The 17,549-nt window shown below is 36.4% G+C and overlaps 1 protein-coding gene across 1 annotated transcript; it reads left to right on the top strand.

The window, feature by feature from the left end:
• The first annotated feature begins 9,105 nt into the window (after positions 1 to 9,105).
• On the top strand, positions 9,106 to 10,481 carry LOC145074052 (uncharacterized). Its single transcript, XM_079020494.1, has one exon. The coding sequence runs from the start codon at positions 9,197 to 9,199 to the stop codon at positions 10,355 to 10,357; it is 1,161 nt and encodes a 386-aa protein (XP_078876620.1). The 5' UTR covers positions 9,106 to 9,196; the 3' UTR covers positions 10,358 to 10,481.
• The last annotated feature ends 7,068 nt before the right edge of the window (positions 10,482 to 17,549 follow it).

Genomic DNA, 17,549 nt, shown 5'->3' with positions numbered 1-17,549 from the left:
GGCCTAGATCTACCATATTTCAGGACTATAAGAGTTGTATGTTCATAAAATGCAATCTTGAACGTGAATATTGAGCCATGCATGAGATCTAGACCTTTTGAGGAAGAAGGAAAGGTGTTAGAGTGTGTAGGGAACTTTACAGCCATGCAAAAGCTTAAAGGTTCCGACTTTATGGGATAAGAGGCTTAGGGAAAGTCATATCTGCAAGTTGAATGAGTGTCTTAACCGTTTAAGACCAAAATCCAAGGAAAGGCTGAAACTGAGACTTGCGTTGGGCATAACTCTCAGTACGTGCATCGTAAGGTGTTGAGACCCCGATTGTGGTTCGCCGGCGTACGCCCCGCATACAAAGAAGGTATGCGCCGCATACTGCCTCCTGTTGACTTCCGTTGACTTTTAGGGTTTTGGTCAACCTTTGGACTTTTGGGTCAGGGAGGGGTAAAATGGTCTTTTACCCTTTTGTGGAATTGTAGGAGTGGATTTAATCTAGCCTTTGAGAGCCATTATTTATTTGAGAGTGCTGTTTATGTGTTTAGGTGCGGGCTAGACTAGTGTGTTCGTGTGCGAGATTATCCGAGATACACGAGGTGAGTATTCTCACTATACATTACCTAGAGTGGTATTTATGTGTAGACCGAAGGGTCTTGTATGATATGTGTATATTTGAGATTATGTGCATTTTGGTTGTATGTATGTTGTATGTTGTATAGACCGGACCGGAGGGTCTAAAGATATAGACAGGACCGAAGAGTCCAACGATATAGACTGGACCGAAGGGTCCGATGAGCTATGACCGGACCGGAGGGTCCAATGAGCTACGGGACTGGAGGGTCCCGCTGAGACACATCGACCAGAGGGTCGTACTATAGCCTCAAGTGGTGTATGTGTTGTATGTGGTATTTTGAGGAACTCACTAAGCCTTTGTGCTTACACTGTTTGTGTGATATGTTTCAGGTACCAGTGAGGATCGCTGGAAGGCGCCGGCATGACCAGTACACACTATCAGAGTTTCATACATTTGATATTGGGATGTGATTTTATGGAATTGTTATGTGATACATTGAGAATTGAGAATGTTTATGAATGAAATTACATTATTAAAAAGTGAAAAATTGTTTTGAAATTTACGTCGTTACAAGTTGGTATCAAAGCCTTGGTTTGAGGGATTCGGATGCACCTTCGGGTGTGTCTGAACTCAAACTGAGGATTCGAGGAAGTTTTTCATAAAATAAACAAATTTTCTAAAAGAAGTAAAAGAGTTTGAGAAAAATAGGAGGAAGCAGTGTGTACGGTCAGCCAATGCAAGAACGGTGATTTCCCAAAAAAACCCTTGCATTATATGCTATGAGATATGTTATGATATGATATGCATGTTAGAGTAGGCTAGGTATTCATATTAGGACTAAAGTGGCCTGATTTGTGATGCCTTAGCCTAGGAAGATTTTTGCTGCTATTAGATGCTTGAGAGTGAGTAGGTAGCAGTGAGAAGCTTATGAGAGGTCTACCGAAGGGTAGCCTATGCTAGCGAGATGTAGAGTACTTGTGATCTGGGATCCAAGGAGGAGGACTTGGGATGAATACTGATGCAGTGTGGACGGTAGTATAAGGGACCGTACTACCGAAGACACCGTATCAGTGCGCAGTCCAAGTAAGAATCCTTAGGGTACTAGGAAACAAGTAGGGTTGAGTTATCGAGTGCGAGTATGCTCGAGCGGATCTCTGATATTTTGTGTTGTATTTCAGGGAGACATCATGGTTGGGACATGCCATACACCTGAGAGCAGTGGTGTTAGTGATGAGGAGATCCGCAGGTTGATTCATGAGGAGGTGGCTGCTGCCATCCGAGCTGAGATACCAGAGATGTTTAAGTCTATCAAGACCATTCTGATCAAGACTTTTGACGAGCGTTACGCTGCTCTTACTGATGTTGTTGTTACTGCGGCCGCCGCAGCCGTCGCTACTGCAAGGCCGCATGGGGTGACTCATTGCTATATCGAGAGTTCAGCAACACGAAGCCACCAGAGTTCGACGGGACGTAGGATCCGAACGCTGCAATGAGATGGATTTCTGATATTGAGGGATATTTCTATACCTGCTCGTGTCCGGAGCATTTGAGAGTTCGGTTTGCACTGAACTAGCTTCACTTGGGGGCGAAGGACTGGTGGAAGTTTGTGACGACAGACTTTACTATGGCAGAGCTTACTGTGGTGACCTGGGAGAGGTTCACCACGATGTTTCGAGATTAGTATGTTCCTCCCATGGAGAGGGAACGTCTAGCCCATGAGTTCTTGTCCCTCAAGCAGGGAACTGAGTCTGTTACGGTGATTACGAGGATGTTTCATGAGAGGGCGTTGTTTTGCCCTGAGCGCGTGTCGACTGAGTAGGCACGTATGAGTCGATACTTGAGCATATTGAGGAGGGATATTCGTGAGTTCGTGGCGAACTCGTCATACCGAACATTTGGCGAGGTTCAGGCAAATGCCCGAAAGAGCGAGATTGAGCTGGAGACTCAGGTCAGGGAGGAGGCCGAGTCTCAGAGGAGGGATAGGCGACCGGCATAGGTGCAGCCGGCAGCCAAGCGGGCAAAGCCCGCTGATTCGAGATCTAGGGGTCCGAAGGGTCGCACTTGTGGGAAGTGCGGCAAGAGCCATGAGGAAGTGTGCAGAGCTGGGGTGTGTTACAAGTGTGGGAGGAAGGGTACTATGCGAGGGATTGTCCCCAGGGATTCATGGTTTTCTTCCATTGCAACCAAACCGGCCATCGGAAGGCCGAGTGCCCACAACTGCGGCAGGGATCTGCACCTGCTGCTCGAGCTACCAAGGTTCGGCCGGTGAAGGCCGAGGCACCGAAGGCTCGTGGGAGAGCCTTCCAGTTGACAGCAGAGGAGGTCCACGCAACTCCCGATGTCATGGCTGGTATGTATTCTTTCTTTTATTTATGTTGAGTTATGAGATATTATGCTTATATTGCGATATGCGTAAGTACTTTTCTTGTGAGTTCTGTACCTGCTTTGGTGTTATTTGACTCGGGTGCAAGTCAGTCATTTGTGTCTTTAGCGTTTAGTCAGCACATCAGTACCCAGCGGGAGGCGTTGAGTCGACCTCTACGAGTTTCCATAGCTAATGAGCGAGCGGTGTATGCGACTGATGTGATTCGAGGATGCGTGCTCGAGATTTTCAGCGTTGAGTTTCTGATTGATTTGGTCCCGATTGCGATGGGAGATGTCTGTGTCATCGTAGGCATGGACTGGTTGAGCAGCTTTGGAGCGGTTATCGACTGCGAGCGACAGTTGGTAACCATACGAGACCCTAGTGGGGGAGTTCTTATGATTTATGGCGAGGGTACCCGTTCTGCGTCAACATTTTGTTCGGCTGCCAGAGCGAGACAGAGTTTACAGCAGGGATGCAGTGAGTTTGTAGCCTATGTGATGGAAAAATTATTTTCATTGCTTTCCATTTCTTGTTATTACTTTCTATGATTTGCATATTTCGTATGTCAATATCAAAATACTCATTTGAAAAGTAAAGCATTTATACCTCAAAACATTTCAACACGTTATCAAAACATATTTTCTTCTAAAACATTCTTTGCATTCAAAAACATTCTTGCCTTCACGACATTCTTTCAAACATTATTTCCAAAACATTAAACACTTTCAATATCAAAACATTTCATATATCAAAGCATTGCATTTCATTATCATAAAATAATTTTTCCATGTACCCCACAGTGGGAAAATGCAACCACGTACTCACCTCAATCACATGTAGGTTAGCTAGTGCTCTTCTACTTCCTTTCCCTAAAGCGGTCCTCTTCAACCACTACCTATAACATATATGGAAATAATCTATTAAAATGTCCAAAATACCCCTCAAGGGTTCCACTACTAAATTTTAGTGTTTCAAACTATTCCTTATGAAAAAACTATGAACGTAGGCAAAAACCACGCGTAAATCCAAGAGCATGTGCAGAAGTTGTGAAGAGAACAAGAAAACCTCTAACAAGGACTTACACAGGCCATGGAAATCAAAGCGTGAATTTCCATGGGGCCGTGTTTTTGTGTATGGACACACCCAAAACTCGATTTTTCTCAAAATAATACCCTACTTTTCATAGTTATTGAAGACCATTTTCCAAATCACTTTGTACCATTTATTTATGTCCTCACACATGATTAGGAGGTGTTTTTATCATCCAAACACACCCCACTTAATCTATTAAGTGCTCATTGAAACCATTAAGGATATGATGATCCTTAAGTTCAATTGAAAGTTTAACTAGTCCAATTTCTAATTGTACATTCAAAATTTCACATAGTTTGTTCCTAACTCACTGAACACTCATATGAAAGTTGTCAAGTACATAAAACCACATTAATCTCATTGTAAATACATAAAATAACAATGGAATCCTCAATTCCATTCCATGTTTCCCAAATTGCCCTTATAGCTAAACAATCACTAGAACTGCTTATAGATCAAGAGATCCTTCATATTTATGTTTGAATATCATCTCTAGAGTGTCAATTCATGTTCATGAATGTCATTCACTTCCTATATTTCAATCAACATATAGCTATCCCTAGATTTCCCAAAATACCCTTATGACCAATTATTCCATATATCAATCTAGGAATCAAGCAACACCTTATGTTTTGATTTCAAATCACTCCAAGAGTATCCATTCATAATTATGAACTTCCTTTACCCGTCAATCTCTCAACTACAAAGGAATACATTGGTTTAATCATATTGTCCCCTAAACCATTTCAACCCTAACTTATACATAATTCTACTATCATCGATGTGTTTGAGCATTCCAATTGGATTCATTTTCATCAAACATCATCTAGGTCATTTAATCCATTCCAATATAAAATACAAACATGAAATTCCCAATTTGAATATTTAGGTTTAATACTTGAAAGTTTGTAAGTTTCTTGTTTAACCCTTCATATTAAAAAGCATTGCATTTTTGCCCCTTTTGGTTAGTATGTGGGGCGTACCATAGTGTACGTTTGGTTTAGTAGCCTGTTATGAGCACGAAGCTCATCCACTTAGGCTGGGCGTACGTGAGCAGATATGAAACCCTAATTTTAGGGCTTGTACCCTATATAAACCATATGATAGCCTCATTTGGCCTTGTTTAATCAACCTCCATACCTTTAAAAACCCCAATTCATCCCTTTTCCTTGTGTGGTGCTCTTGAGCCTTGATTTTGATCTTTGGTGTGTTTTGTGCATCTTGAAGTGGTAGAAGAAGAAGCTTGATGACTCATTCCTTGGAGGAGAGCTTAGAGGTCTAGATTTTGCTCCATCTTTTGGTGACTTTTAAGTATAAAGTCCATACCTTGTCTACTCTTTTCTTTGATCTACTCTTTAGTTTGTTAATGGTCATTTTGGTTGGCCTTGATGAGCTTAGGCTGTTGTATAAGCTAAACCTTGTAGATCTGGACGTTTTGAGGGTTGCTTAAGCATAAAAATGCAAACTTAAATGGTATTCATGGACTCATGCATGCGTTAAGTCACTTGTTAAGCTCTTTTGATACCTAAGAGCCCCATTAATCCATGCATGCACGTAAAGTTTCCAACTTTACGTGATAAATCACCTTAAGGAAGTTAGATCTGAGTTTGGGTTGAAGTCTTAATCGATTAAGAGCTGAATAACGGAAGTTGGCTAAGTTGGGGGTGTATGTTGGGCGTACAAGCAGGTACGCTGCACGTACAAGCCCTAAAGCGAGTACACTAAGCGTACGAGCTGAGTACGCCCTGCGTACTAAGCAGTGGGCTTCAGAATTGTGGGCTTCTCATAAATGGGCCCATGTTGGACCTTAGTAGTCTTGGGCCTTGTTGGGCCATCAGAACTCTATTGTTAGATTGTTTTGGTTGAAGGCCCACGGCGGGATCTAGGCCCAATTTGGGAAATTGGGCCATATTTGGGTTACAAATGATTATTTTGTTAATTATTTTTTAAGACAATTGGATTGGGCTAAGTTATGGAAAGGATAAAAAGGTCTTTTACCCTAGTTTGGACTCTTAGTGTGAGTCAGGATCCAATTATCAATTGGATGTTATCTTGTGATTGATAGCACAAGGATTTTAGCGGGCCAACAACTAGAGATTTATCAGTGTGATTCAGCAGTTCGAGGTGAGTTTTCCTCACTGTGCTTAGCGGGTCGAAGGCACCGATGCTGACCCATGATTTGTTATGCTAGGGTGTTAGAGGTCTGTTTGACTCTTGCATGTGTATGTATGCTTAGTGGGCAGGGCCTAATGGGTAATCTGTATGCCATTACTTGTTTTACTTGTATGTTTGTATGATGGGTAGGGCCCGTTGTGAGAGTTAGGGCGGGGCCCGTTACACTCACTGGGCGGGGTCCGTTATGTGAGTTAGGGCGAGGCCCATTATACTCAGTGGGTGGGGCCCGTTACACGAGTTAGGGCGGGGCCCATTACACTCATCAAGCGGGGGCCATTATATGTTTGATATGTGTGGTATGTGGTATTTATGGGAAACTCACTAAGCTTCGTGCTTACAGTTTTTAGTTTATGTTTCAGGTACTTTTGGTGCAAAAGAGAGGAGCTCGGGGTGATTGCAGTGCACACACGATATAGTTCTGCATTTTCATGATAACTCTGATATTTTGTGATGTTTTGATACATTTGATCTTTTTGAGAATTATGTTGATGTTTTGGGATAATGCTCTATTAGTTGAAAAATGAATTTTTTAGGTCTTATTTTTGGAACGTTTCATTAGGGCTCATAAAGGTTTACCCAAATCCTCAGATCCATCAATGGGATGATTGGATTGAGGTTGGCATCATCAAAACAACAGAATGAAGGTTAGAAAACCAAACCTTAATCCTTATAAGAAGCTAAAATTGAGATTGGGGTTTTCCCAAGTTATGAATTCGAATTTGAGAGTTAGTGGAGAAGAGATTCTACCTTAAATGGTCTCAATCCTTTGTTGTAACTTCAATCTCTTGATATATCTCCACTCTAGTAAGAAATCCTCTTTAGAATCGCCATCTCCTTGGTCCCAAGCTCTCTCCATCGTTAAATGGTTGAAGTGGGGGAAGGGTGCACCCTATAATCTTTATTTTATATATTTAGTCCCTTAAGTTTGCACCTTTTGACCAAAACTACCCAAATCCCAATATTTTCTATTTTAACTTAAGGGTTTACATAATAAGTCCTTCTTATCCATTTTATAACTTTTGTAGACCGTCCCATTAGTTAATTCAACCCTTTCGTCAACTCACTTTGCAGACTTGACACTTCTGTCCCTTTAACTTTTGAAATGTTATAATTTTCCACCTTTAACTTTCTAAAAACAACATATCATTAATGATATGATTAAACCATAATGATTTAATTATATAAATAGTCTTTCATTTATTTACTTTATTAATTTAAGAACTTAGTCTTAAATTTTAGGATGTTACAACTGAGTTCAAGCTAATGTTCATGAAGCCTCCTACTCCTTTGTTACCTCCCATATGGGTGTGTATTTGAGTGAAATTGCAGATTATAAAGATTTGATAATACTCAATTACTCACAATACAAGTTTAGGATTTTTAAATGTTGAAATTGATCCATACTTAACCACTAAGCATCCAGTTACTTTTTATTTTTATATCATAAAACAAATACAAAAAATATAACCTGTTCAGTTTTTGCAGTCATAGGATTTTGATTTTTATAAGTATACTCCATACACATCAATTAGCTGTTTAGAATTATAATTTCCTCCGGTGAGAACTGAGCTCTACTTACAAATTTTGATGATCGACTTATACCTAATCATGTTTGAGGTTAATTCCATATTAGTTTCTGGTCGTTGTCAAATCGATCAACACTCAAAGTTGATCAAGTTGAGAAACAAATTACAACTCAGTTCTTCATTATCAACAAAAGTTGTGTCATGGAACCAGACTGTGTCAGATTGTTGCACCTGGGTTGGAGTTACTTGTAACATCGGGTCAGGTTATCGGTCTGGATTTAAGCAATACGACAATATCTGATGGTATTCATGATTCCAATGTTTTCTTCCGTTTAAAGAATCTTTAGATGTTGAATCTGGCAGAAAATAACTTCAACTTCACATAGATTCCAAATCATATTTGGCAGCATGACAAGTTTGACAAATTTAAGCTTGTCAAATTCCGGTTTTCAGTTCAGATTCCAGGACAAATGTCACAACTTACTAACATGCAGGTACTTGATTTGTCTTCGTTTTTCTCCCTTGGACACCACTCACTAAAACTTGAGAAACCCAATCTAGCCATGCTTATAAAAAACCTTACACAACTTAGAGTTCTTTATCTGGATAGTGTGGAAGAAGATGATCATATCTAAGTAGTCGACTGAGAATACTTCGATCAGAAAAAAAGCATGTCCCGATTTTATCACATCTTGATTTAATTGAATATATATGCATTTCAAAGGGTTTAATTTTAATTTTTATTTGGAAATGATATTTTGGTAACATTATGTATAAATTGGAATTTTGCTAAGTTTTTTAATATTTAATTAGGTTAATTCTAATTAAAATATAAAATTGAATATATATGTGAATTTTATAGTTTTAGAAGGATATATATGTAATTGTAAAGTTTATAAGGATATACAAGTAATATTTTAGAAGGATACAAACGAATAATTTAATAACATTTAGAAGGGTTAGTTTTGTTAAAATCCCATATTTTAAAGTTTTCAAATTCTAGATGTCTCGCTATTAAATTTCATAAAATTTAACAAGTTATTTTTTTGTTATTTTTTATCTTTTAAAACATCTTTTAGCTTTTAGGAAAAGATAGAAAGGCAAAAGATGTTTGGTAATCTTGTAAAAGCTATTCTTTTATATAAGGAAAAATGAATTTTTTGGAAAAATTACAAAATCCTGGCTTTTTGTAACTTTTTGTAAAATGACTTTTGCCTTTCAAAATCTTAGCCAAACACCCCTAAGTTGAGGTAAATATAAAAAGATAAAGCTATGGTAGGGAATATATTCTGGGGTTCATAGTTCATTGACATTTACCTCGAACGAACAATAAACAAAGTAAAATAAATGAATAGTGGTGTGGTTCACTTTTGGGAAAATAAATGCATAATAACAACTCCCTCTGCTCAAGGCTTTCCCATCACCTCTATCTCTCTTTCTCTTTCTCTTTCTCTTTCTCTCTCACGCACGTCAATGGAGGAACGCGAAACCCCTGCTGCTAACAATGCCGCTGATCTCATCACATTCACCGACGACTTCGACAGCGCTTGCTCCACTCCTTTTGTTAGTGCCCCGTCCAGTCCTGGCCGTGGAGCTCCCTCTTCTTACGGTGGTGGATTTTTCTACAGCGCTCCCGCAAGTCCTATACACTTTATGCTGTCTTCTTCTTCGAATATGGGTTCGTCAAACTCGGGCTCTTCTACTCCTATTGAAGGAGCTGGAGGATCTTTTGAGTTTGAGTCTCATGTTGTAGCTCCAACCGGATCCATGAGCTCCGCCGATGAGCTTTTCTTAAACGGCCAGATCCGTCCGATGAAGCTGTCGTCTCACCTTCAACGTCCTCAGGTACTAGCTCCATTGCTTGATGTTGACGAGAACGAGATCGGAGATGGAGATGGAAGTGACAGCGAGGATAAGCTTGGGAGAGGTAGAGATTTGAAGTTTCGAGACAGATCTAAGTCGTTAAGGAGAAGAGCTAGATCTATGTCGCCGTTGAGGACTAACAATGCATTTCAATGGCTGGAGGAATTTGAAGACGGAAGAGAATCAACGGAAATCAATGAAATCAAACAGAAATTAGAAGCAGAAGATAAAGCAAAAGCCGACGAAGAGGTTCTCGATAGCGAAACTCCGCCGTCCGGTGCTTCCTCAAGGTCGTCGTCCGTCGGCCGGAGCTCAAAACGGTGGGTGTTTTTGAAGGAATTTCTGTATAGAAGCAAGAGTGAAGGACGAAATAGTACTAGCAGCAACGGGAATCATAAGTTCTGGAGAACCTCATTGTCCTTTTCCCCTTCTTCTAACAAGGACAAGAAATCAGCCGACACATCGGCTATGAAGAATAAAGCGACAACTCCAACCACCACCACTGCCGGTGACGGACCTCCCACGGCGGAGGCGGCAAAACCCACCGTCAGAAAGGCCGTGAATGGGGTGGGGATAAACAGTAAACGGAGGATTGCTCGTTCGGCACACGAACTGCATTACACAACGAATCGAGCACAAGCAGAGGAGCTGAGGAAGAAAACCTATTTACCCTACAAGCAAGGCCTATTGGGATGTTTAGGGTTTAGCTCTAAAAGTTACGGAGCGATGAATGGATTTGCAAGAGCTTTGAACCCAGTTTCATCCAGGTAATTTAATCGAAAACGGAAAGGGTTTTCAAGTTGGTGATTGTATAAATTGTTTAGCTAAAACATCTGTTTGATTTCGAATTTTTCCATGGTAAGCAATGAATCTATATATTTGAATGCTTATTTTCTCTTGTTGATCCCCTCCAGAAATCTTTCGATCCTACAGATTTCAAGACAAATTTCTTTTTGTTTTTGCTTTGTATAATTTACTACATCATCTATCATCATGTTGATTTGATTTTAACTTTTATACTTGGTGATAGCGACAACTCTTTTTCTGTTATGATTGCATCTGCATCTGGGTGGAATTACCAGATTGAATGGTGTAATTACTTGTACCATGATGCATGGATAGTTGTAATTAACATAAAGAAATTCTTTAGTTCCATAAGATTCTTGTCTTACTAAAGTTATGACAAAATGCTTTATACTATGCATTGTTGGGGATTTCTATGAAAGTTTCTTTAAACAAAGAGTTCTTAAAACTAATATATATGCTTACTTTTCTTTCCCAAATTCCATACCAATATAATCTGAAATACATTAAAAGAATTTTAAAAATCTGTGGGTAAACCAATTAACATTTCAAATAACAGCAAAACATCAATAAATTAAAAAAATTATACCAACTTAAAATTGACAACAAATCAAAACAAATAAGATCAAACTAAAAGTAACAAGCTGATCAAAACGAAAAGAACCGATTTTAAACCGACCTCTTTGTTTTTAAGGTTCTAAAACCGAAAATAACCGATTTTGAAAGTATATTACCTTTTTTTTTAATTTCCGAGTTGCCTTGAGTTGTTGATTATTTATTAAGGGTGCGTTTGGGATATACTTATTTAACTTAATAAACACTTCTTGATAAAAGTGTTTATTTGTTTATACGGTTACAAAAAAATTATAAATTAAAAAATGTTTTGATTAATTTACATGGTTTTAAAAGACGATGTTTTGATTAGTTTACATGGTTTTAAAAGACGGTATGTTAGTAAAGTTAGTAAGCAATAAGCTAAAAAGTGTTGATGTTAGCCTAGTATATTTAGCAAGGGTAAAAATGTTTTTTTTTTGGGTATATAAACTATAAGATGTTTTTTATAGGTCATAACTTTTGACTCCTATAAAACAATTTATTTAAGTGTTACAAAAAACATTTTTGAAAAGTAATTATGGTTTTATTTGGCACGCCACAGCTAGTTGATAAGCTAATTTGTTTTTAAACTTTTTTATGTTGTTGTCTCTGACAAACCAAAAAGTAGTTTATAAACTAGTTTTTTGAAAAACTACTTTAGATTAGTTTTTTAGGAGTTTTTTTTTAAAAAAAAATTCAAAAATACCCTTAATTAATTATAGAAACAAATACTCTTAAATGCCCTTTTATGTAATTTTATATATTTCAGTCAATTTTTTAGCTAGTTTTATCAAACGTCATTTTTTATCAACTAAATTTTCAACTATCAGCTAATTTTTTATTTAACAACTAGTTTTTCAGCTATCAGCTAGCTTTTCAGTTAATACACCAAATATAGTTTATATGGTTATCAAATATTTTTTAAACTTAATTTTTTAAAAAACTAACAAGTCAATAAATAATTTCGTTTCTCAATACCAAACACCCATATGAAGCTGATGAAAAAGTTAGAAAAAAAAACTAATGCTCATGTTTTGGAATTGTTAGCTTTATGTTAATTTTAACATATGGCATGTTTGGAGTATTGTCAAACGATGAACAAACTTATGACCATGTTTTGTTCATACGTCTACAATCCAAATGCACATGGGTGCAATATTGACATGTTTGAAGGGTCACCCGTCAATATTTATCGAACACTAAGGACTACACAAAACAACCATATAAGAAGTATATATATATATATATATATATATATATATATATATATATATATATATATATATATATATATATATATATATATATATATATATATATATATATATATATATATATATATATATATATATATATATATATATATATATAGCCGTTTACCCGTGCAAAGCGGCGAGCAACAAATAGTTTGTTTCGACAATTAATTTCTTTTCGATAGAGATTGATTACTTTCAATTCAATCATTAGTTTGTTTTAGTAAACATGTCATATTAAAAATAAAAAAAATTCATGAAATGACCAAATTATAGGGTGTTAGAGTATTTATTTGGATGAAAAAAGATTTGGTCAAAACCTTGGAAGAGAGGATTTATAGGAGTTTGTTTAAATTTTAATATTATTTTATTAGTGATTAGTTGTACAATTAGCTTAATGATTTGGACGTCTTAAAAAAATATTATTATTTTATTTAATACGTCGTTTTGTTTGATATATTCATTATAATGTTCTTAAACTTCAACCCTTAACTTAAATTACTTTCAAGATTTTCGAAATTTCACTATTATCTTCCTTTTAGATCACATCTTTATGCTGAACACCTATATATATATATATATATATATATATATATATATATATATATATATATTATAGTTAAAAATGAAAATTAATTAAGAGGAAGATAAATGTAAAATTTATAAAAATCTTGGAATTAAATTAAGTTAGAAGTTGAATTAGAAAAACATTGGATAATTATAATGTGTATAGATGATACAAAACGACGTAAGATGGTGAGTTTGGGTACCTAAGCTTATATACCCTTAAGGGTATATTCACTTTTCCCATATATATATATATATATATATATATATATATATATATATATATATATATATATATATATATATATATATATATATAAGAACATTAAATATTTTAACTAGCAGTATTTTTTAGAAATGTACTTACAAAAAATAAGCATATCCCTCGACACAAAAACAAACATAGACTGTAAAATCTCTACAACTATCCACTCTTGAATCTCTATATACCCTTTTTTTTCTTCTTTTCATTGTCCCTTTGTATTGTGTATTTTGTATCGCCTTTTCAAAAACTAGTATAAACCGGAAACAAAACGAAGTTGGAAGTTAGTATATATCAATGATTTCTTGCCAAAAAACAAGAAATATGTTGGAAGTTGTTACCTAAGGATACATCATCTTTTATAATATCTTCAATATTGTACATAATCGATTTTCTTGCATTTCTAACCCAATATTCTGTACAAACCAAAGCATCTACCATTGGTGTGGACATGTTTCGTTAGAAAGAATCTAATATGCACTTGATAGTACTAAATGCATACTCGAATGTCACGTTCGAATTTTGAATTGCCAAAATGTCTTAGAACATAAACATATAAACTTGTAAGTCTAAAATCTTTGTCGTATGAAGTTATCGACTTTACTCGAATGTCACGTTCCAAATCCAAGATAGTTTTCAACAATTCATAAGTCAAGTTCCATTGTACTGGACAATTATTGGACACAAATTCCATCGATTCCACATCAAGTTCTTTTATACACTTTCTAAACATTGTGATCCATTGTATGGATAGTCTAATATATCGTATCGCCTTTGGCAAACATTGTACATGATAATCGTTATCACTCAATCCATCTTTCACAATAAGGTTGAAAATTTAAGTTATACACTTTATGTGGAAGAGTTTGCCCCATCATACAAGCGTGGTAATTTTTTGATCAAAAAATCTATTGCATTGTCAATGGAATTGCATTATCTACGGTGATACTCATCACATTCTTGATACCCCAACAATGAATGTTATCTAATAATCGATGTCAGATGCCCTTTTCCTTATGACTACTAGGTCTGATGTTTTTTTCCGAACAAAAAATTATATTAGAACACGTTAACAAAGAACTAGTTAGAACAAAACCCAACATCACAAAAAGGTTCAAAAACATAAAAGAAAGAACACATCAAACAACTAAAATATGATTGAATAACCACCCAACCTAGCTAACTTTTCTCCTCCTACTTCTATTAGACACCCACAAAAAAGATTGAGTAAGAACTTTATCCTACAAATCCCTCTTCTTAATCCAAATAGAATAAAAAAGTTGGAATTTCTAACCAACCAAATGAACCACGACATTGTGAAGAATAGTGCTTCCAAGTACGTCTTACAGGAAGAGTGCAACCTAACTATAAGAAACCAAGAGGACCAATCTTTAAAGGAATTAAGACCCGAGATAACCATATCCCACCTTTTCTCTATTTTATCAAACAAAGTAACAACCAAACGACAACCAAAAATAAGAGGTTTATATTTTCCAAAAACTAATCACACATCGGGAATAACCAAGTTATTTTTTAAAGGAAGCCTATTCAAAGACATCCACTAAACCATGATATTAACTTCAATAAGAACCAACTTTTAACATCCGAGCTCCAATTATGTTTTTCCACTCTTTAATTGAGGGTTTTATAATCCATAAGGAAGTAGAAGGATGGGGGCGAAGCATGAAGCTATTTATCGTATTAGCTGAAAAATATGAAAATATGGAATTAATCGCAAACCCACGTTTATAAGTGTGACGCGCTTCCAGCCTAGTGGGTTGATCGTGTTTTAGGGTTTATGACTATTTAAAGTGCATTATCTCTAATGATTGGTCATTCCTCAGCCTCCATAGACCCTAGAATGTTCATTGAGTGAAACCAAGCCTCATTTGAGTATTGTTAGCTTATCCTCTTTCCTTGAACCATTTTTGGTGCTTTTGTGGTGATTTGGTGAAGCTTGAAGATCAATAAAGTTTATTTGGTTGCAAGAAAAGTTGTTACAAGTTTGGATCCAACAAAGTCACTGTATTTATGGACTTTTGTTAGTGTAAAGTCCATAACTTGCTCTTTGGTTTGCTAGATCTTGTTATTGGTCATGTTATCTGCTTTTTGGTCCATTTGTTTATGATCTTTGAGTTGAGATGCCTCCAACATCTTTTGAGCTCCTAGGAATGCTCTTTGGACCCTTTAGACTTGGAAAGTTGGCAGCTTGTTCTTGTCCTTTAAGTCATGCAAGTTGTATGGTCCTTTAAATCATTTTCAGGTATTAAAGTTTAGATATTGCTTGTTTTGAATGTATTAATGGTTAAAGTTAGAAAATTTGTCCATTAATACATTGTTAAGGACCAGATCTGGAAGTTTGGGAATTGGATGTAATGGATTAAGTCGCATTTTATGGGTTAGTCTAGGTAGGATGTGACACCCTCGTTATGAGCATGGCGAGATTTTAAAGAAATGTTTGGTCTCATCCATTTTTGAGCTGAGACTTGATTATTTTGTCTTTTTATGGGTGCGGGACGCCTAGGTAGGGGTGTGAAGTGCCTGTTCACCAGAATGTTGACTTTTAACTTTGACCGTTGACCATTGACTTTTGACTAGATTGACTTTTGGGTCAATTCTTGATGGATTTAAGTAATTGATTATAGATCTGGTCTCGGTTTGATATTAGGTAGCTCGTGTTAGTTTTTCTGTCATTGAGATTGCTGGCGAGTCTCTGCTGTTTAGATGAGGTGAGTTTTCTCACTGTATTACTTATGTCATAGTTGTTATGCGTTTTGCTAGGTGATTGTATATTTGCATGCTTTTTGTGGGATGATAGGGTCCTATTGTTGTGGGTTGATATGGACTCGGAGTTGATACACACACGTTCTTGTGGGTTGATGCAAACTTGAAGTAGCTATTGACCCGTTGTTGTTATTAATAAATAGTTGTGATGTATGTGATATTTTGGGGGACTCACTAATCTTTGTGCTTATAGTTATGGATTAAATGTTTTCAGGTACTTCAATAGATCGTAAGAAGGCAAAGGTATGATTTTACACACATCATCATCAACACTTCCATGTTTTGAGATTCCGCAATGTTTTTCTTTACAACTCTGATTTTGGATTATGGTTTATGAACAAAAGGGTTTTTACTTGATGGTATCTTTATGTAAATATATGTTTATTCTAAATTAAAAATGAATATTTTATTCTGAAAATCAGGACATTACACAACTTGTTCCAAGCAGTAGGTGTATTAGAAAAAAGTCAAGGTATTTTTGTTAATCAAATCTCTAGTAGACATAATTATAAAATCTCCCGAGCCATCAAAGGACTACCACCATCGATCCTTTAAAGGAAACAAAGAAATCATGGCTAGCAAAGAAAATAAATCAGTTTATCAGTGATTTTTAGCCCCACCCCCTCAGATTCATAGGCAAATTACACAACCAATCGTAAGGACCCAACATTTCCTGAACTGTAGCTCGTTTGTTAAGATCAAGAGAAAACACTCTACGAAATCTAGTATTCAAAGGAACCTCACCAAGACACACATCATCCCAAAAAGAAGTTAGAGAACCGTCTCCAACATTTTTAACACAAAAATCCATAAAATCAACCCTTTGGTCACGTAAATGCATCATTGCTTTTAAATTATACAACCTAGTAGAATCAATACATGACCGTAGTCAGGAATGAATCAAACCATTATGATAACGAATAGATTTAGTCATCCTAAACCCAAAGTGAGTTAGGAAAATTTTGAAACTACCACACCCATTTAACCAAAAGGGCCTGATTAAGAGTTAATAATCTATTAACTCTCAAACCACCACATTTCTTGTCTACCATTACCTATGCTTGCTTATTATTGTTTTTTTTTTTTTTTTTTTTTTTTTTTTTTGCATATTTTAACATAATATAGTTAGGTTAAGGCAATATTGCTTTGTGCCGTAGGCCAACATACCCGAGAGCAATCTAGTCTTGGTCACTGTGGACTCGAGGGAATCCAGTCTTGCTGACTATGGGCCTGAGGGCAATCCAGTCTTTGTGGCTGTGCGCTCGGGAGCAATCCAACCGTGTGTTGTGGGTATGGAGGGGGGAAATCCAGTCTTATGATTGTGGACCCATGGGAAATCCAATCAGATAACCATAGGCCCCGGGGCAATCCAATTTTATATTATGGGCCCGGTGTACATGCATTGTATATGTATTGTTGTGTGGGGTATTTTGGGGGGAACTGACTATACTTAGGCTTACAGTTGTGGATTCCAATATTTGTCAGGTACTTATCGGGTTGCGAAGACAGGACTGTACACACGCACATCAACGGTTTTATGATTTAAGATTCCGCATTGTTTTCTTTATAACTCTGATTTTTAATTATGGTTGATGAACAAATGTGTAACGCTCTAAAAATTTCAACCAATTTAAACTTTTCAAAAACAACCCCGTTTCATTAAGTTATTACAAAAAGGTTTTCAATACAATTATTATCA

This window comes from Lactuca serriola, chromosome 9 (assembly GCF_051521515.1).
Source record: "Lactuca serriola cultivar US96UC23 chromosome 9, Lser_US96UC23_V15, whole genome shotgun sequence".
Classification (NCBI taxonomy): Eukaryota; Viridiplantae; Streptophyta; class Magnoliopsida; order Asterales; family Asteraceae; genus Lactuca; species Lactuca serriola.
Note: the sequence above shows the minus strand (reverse complement) of the source record. Positions and strands in the feature narration are given on the sequence as shown.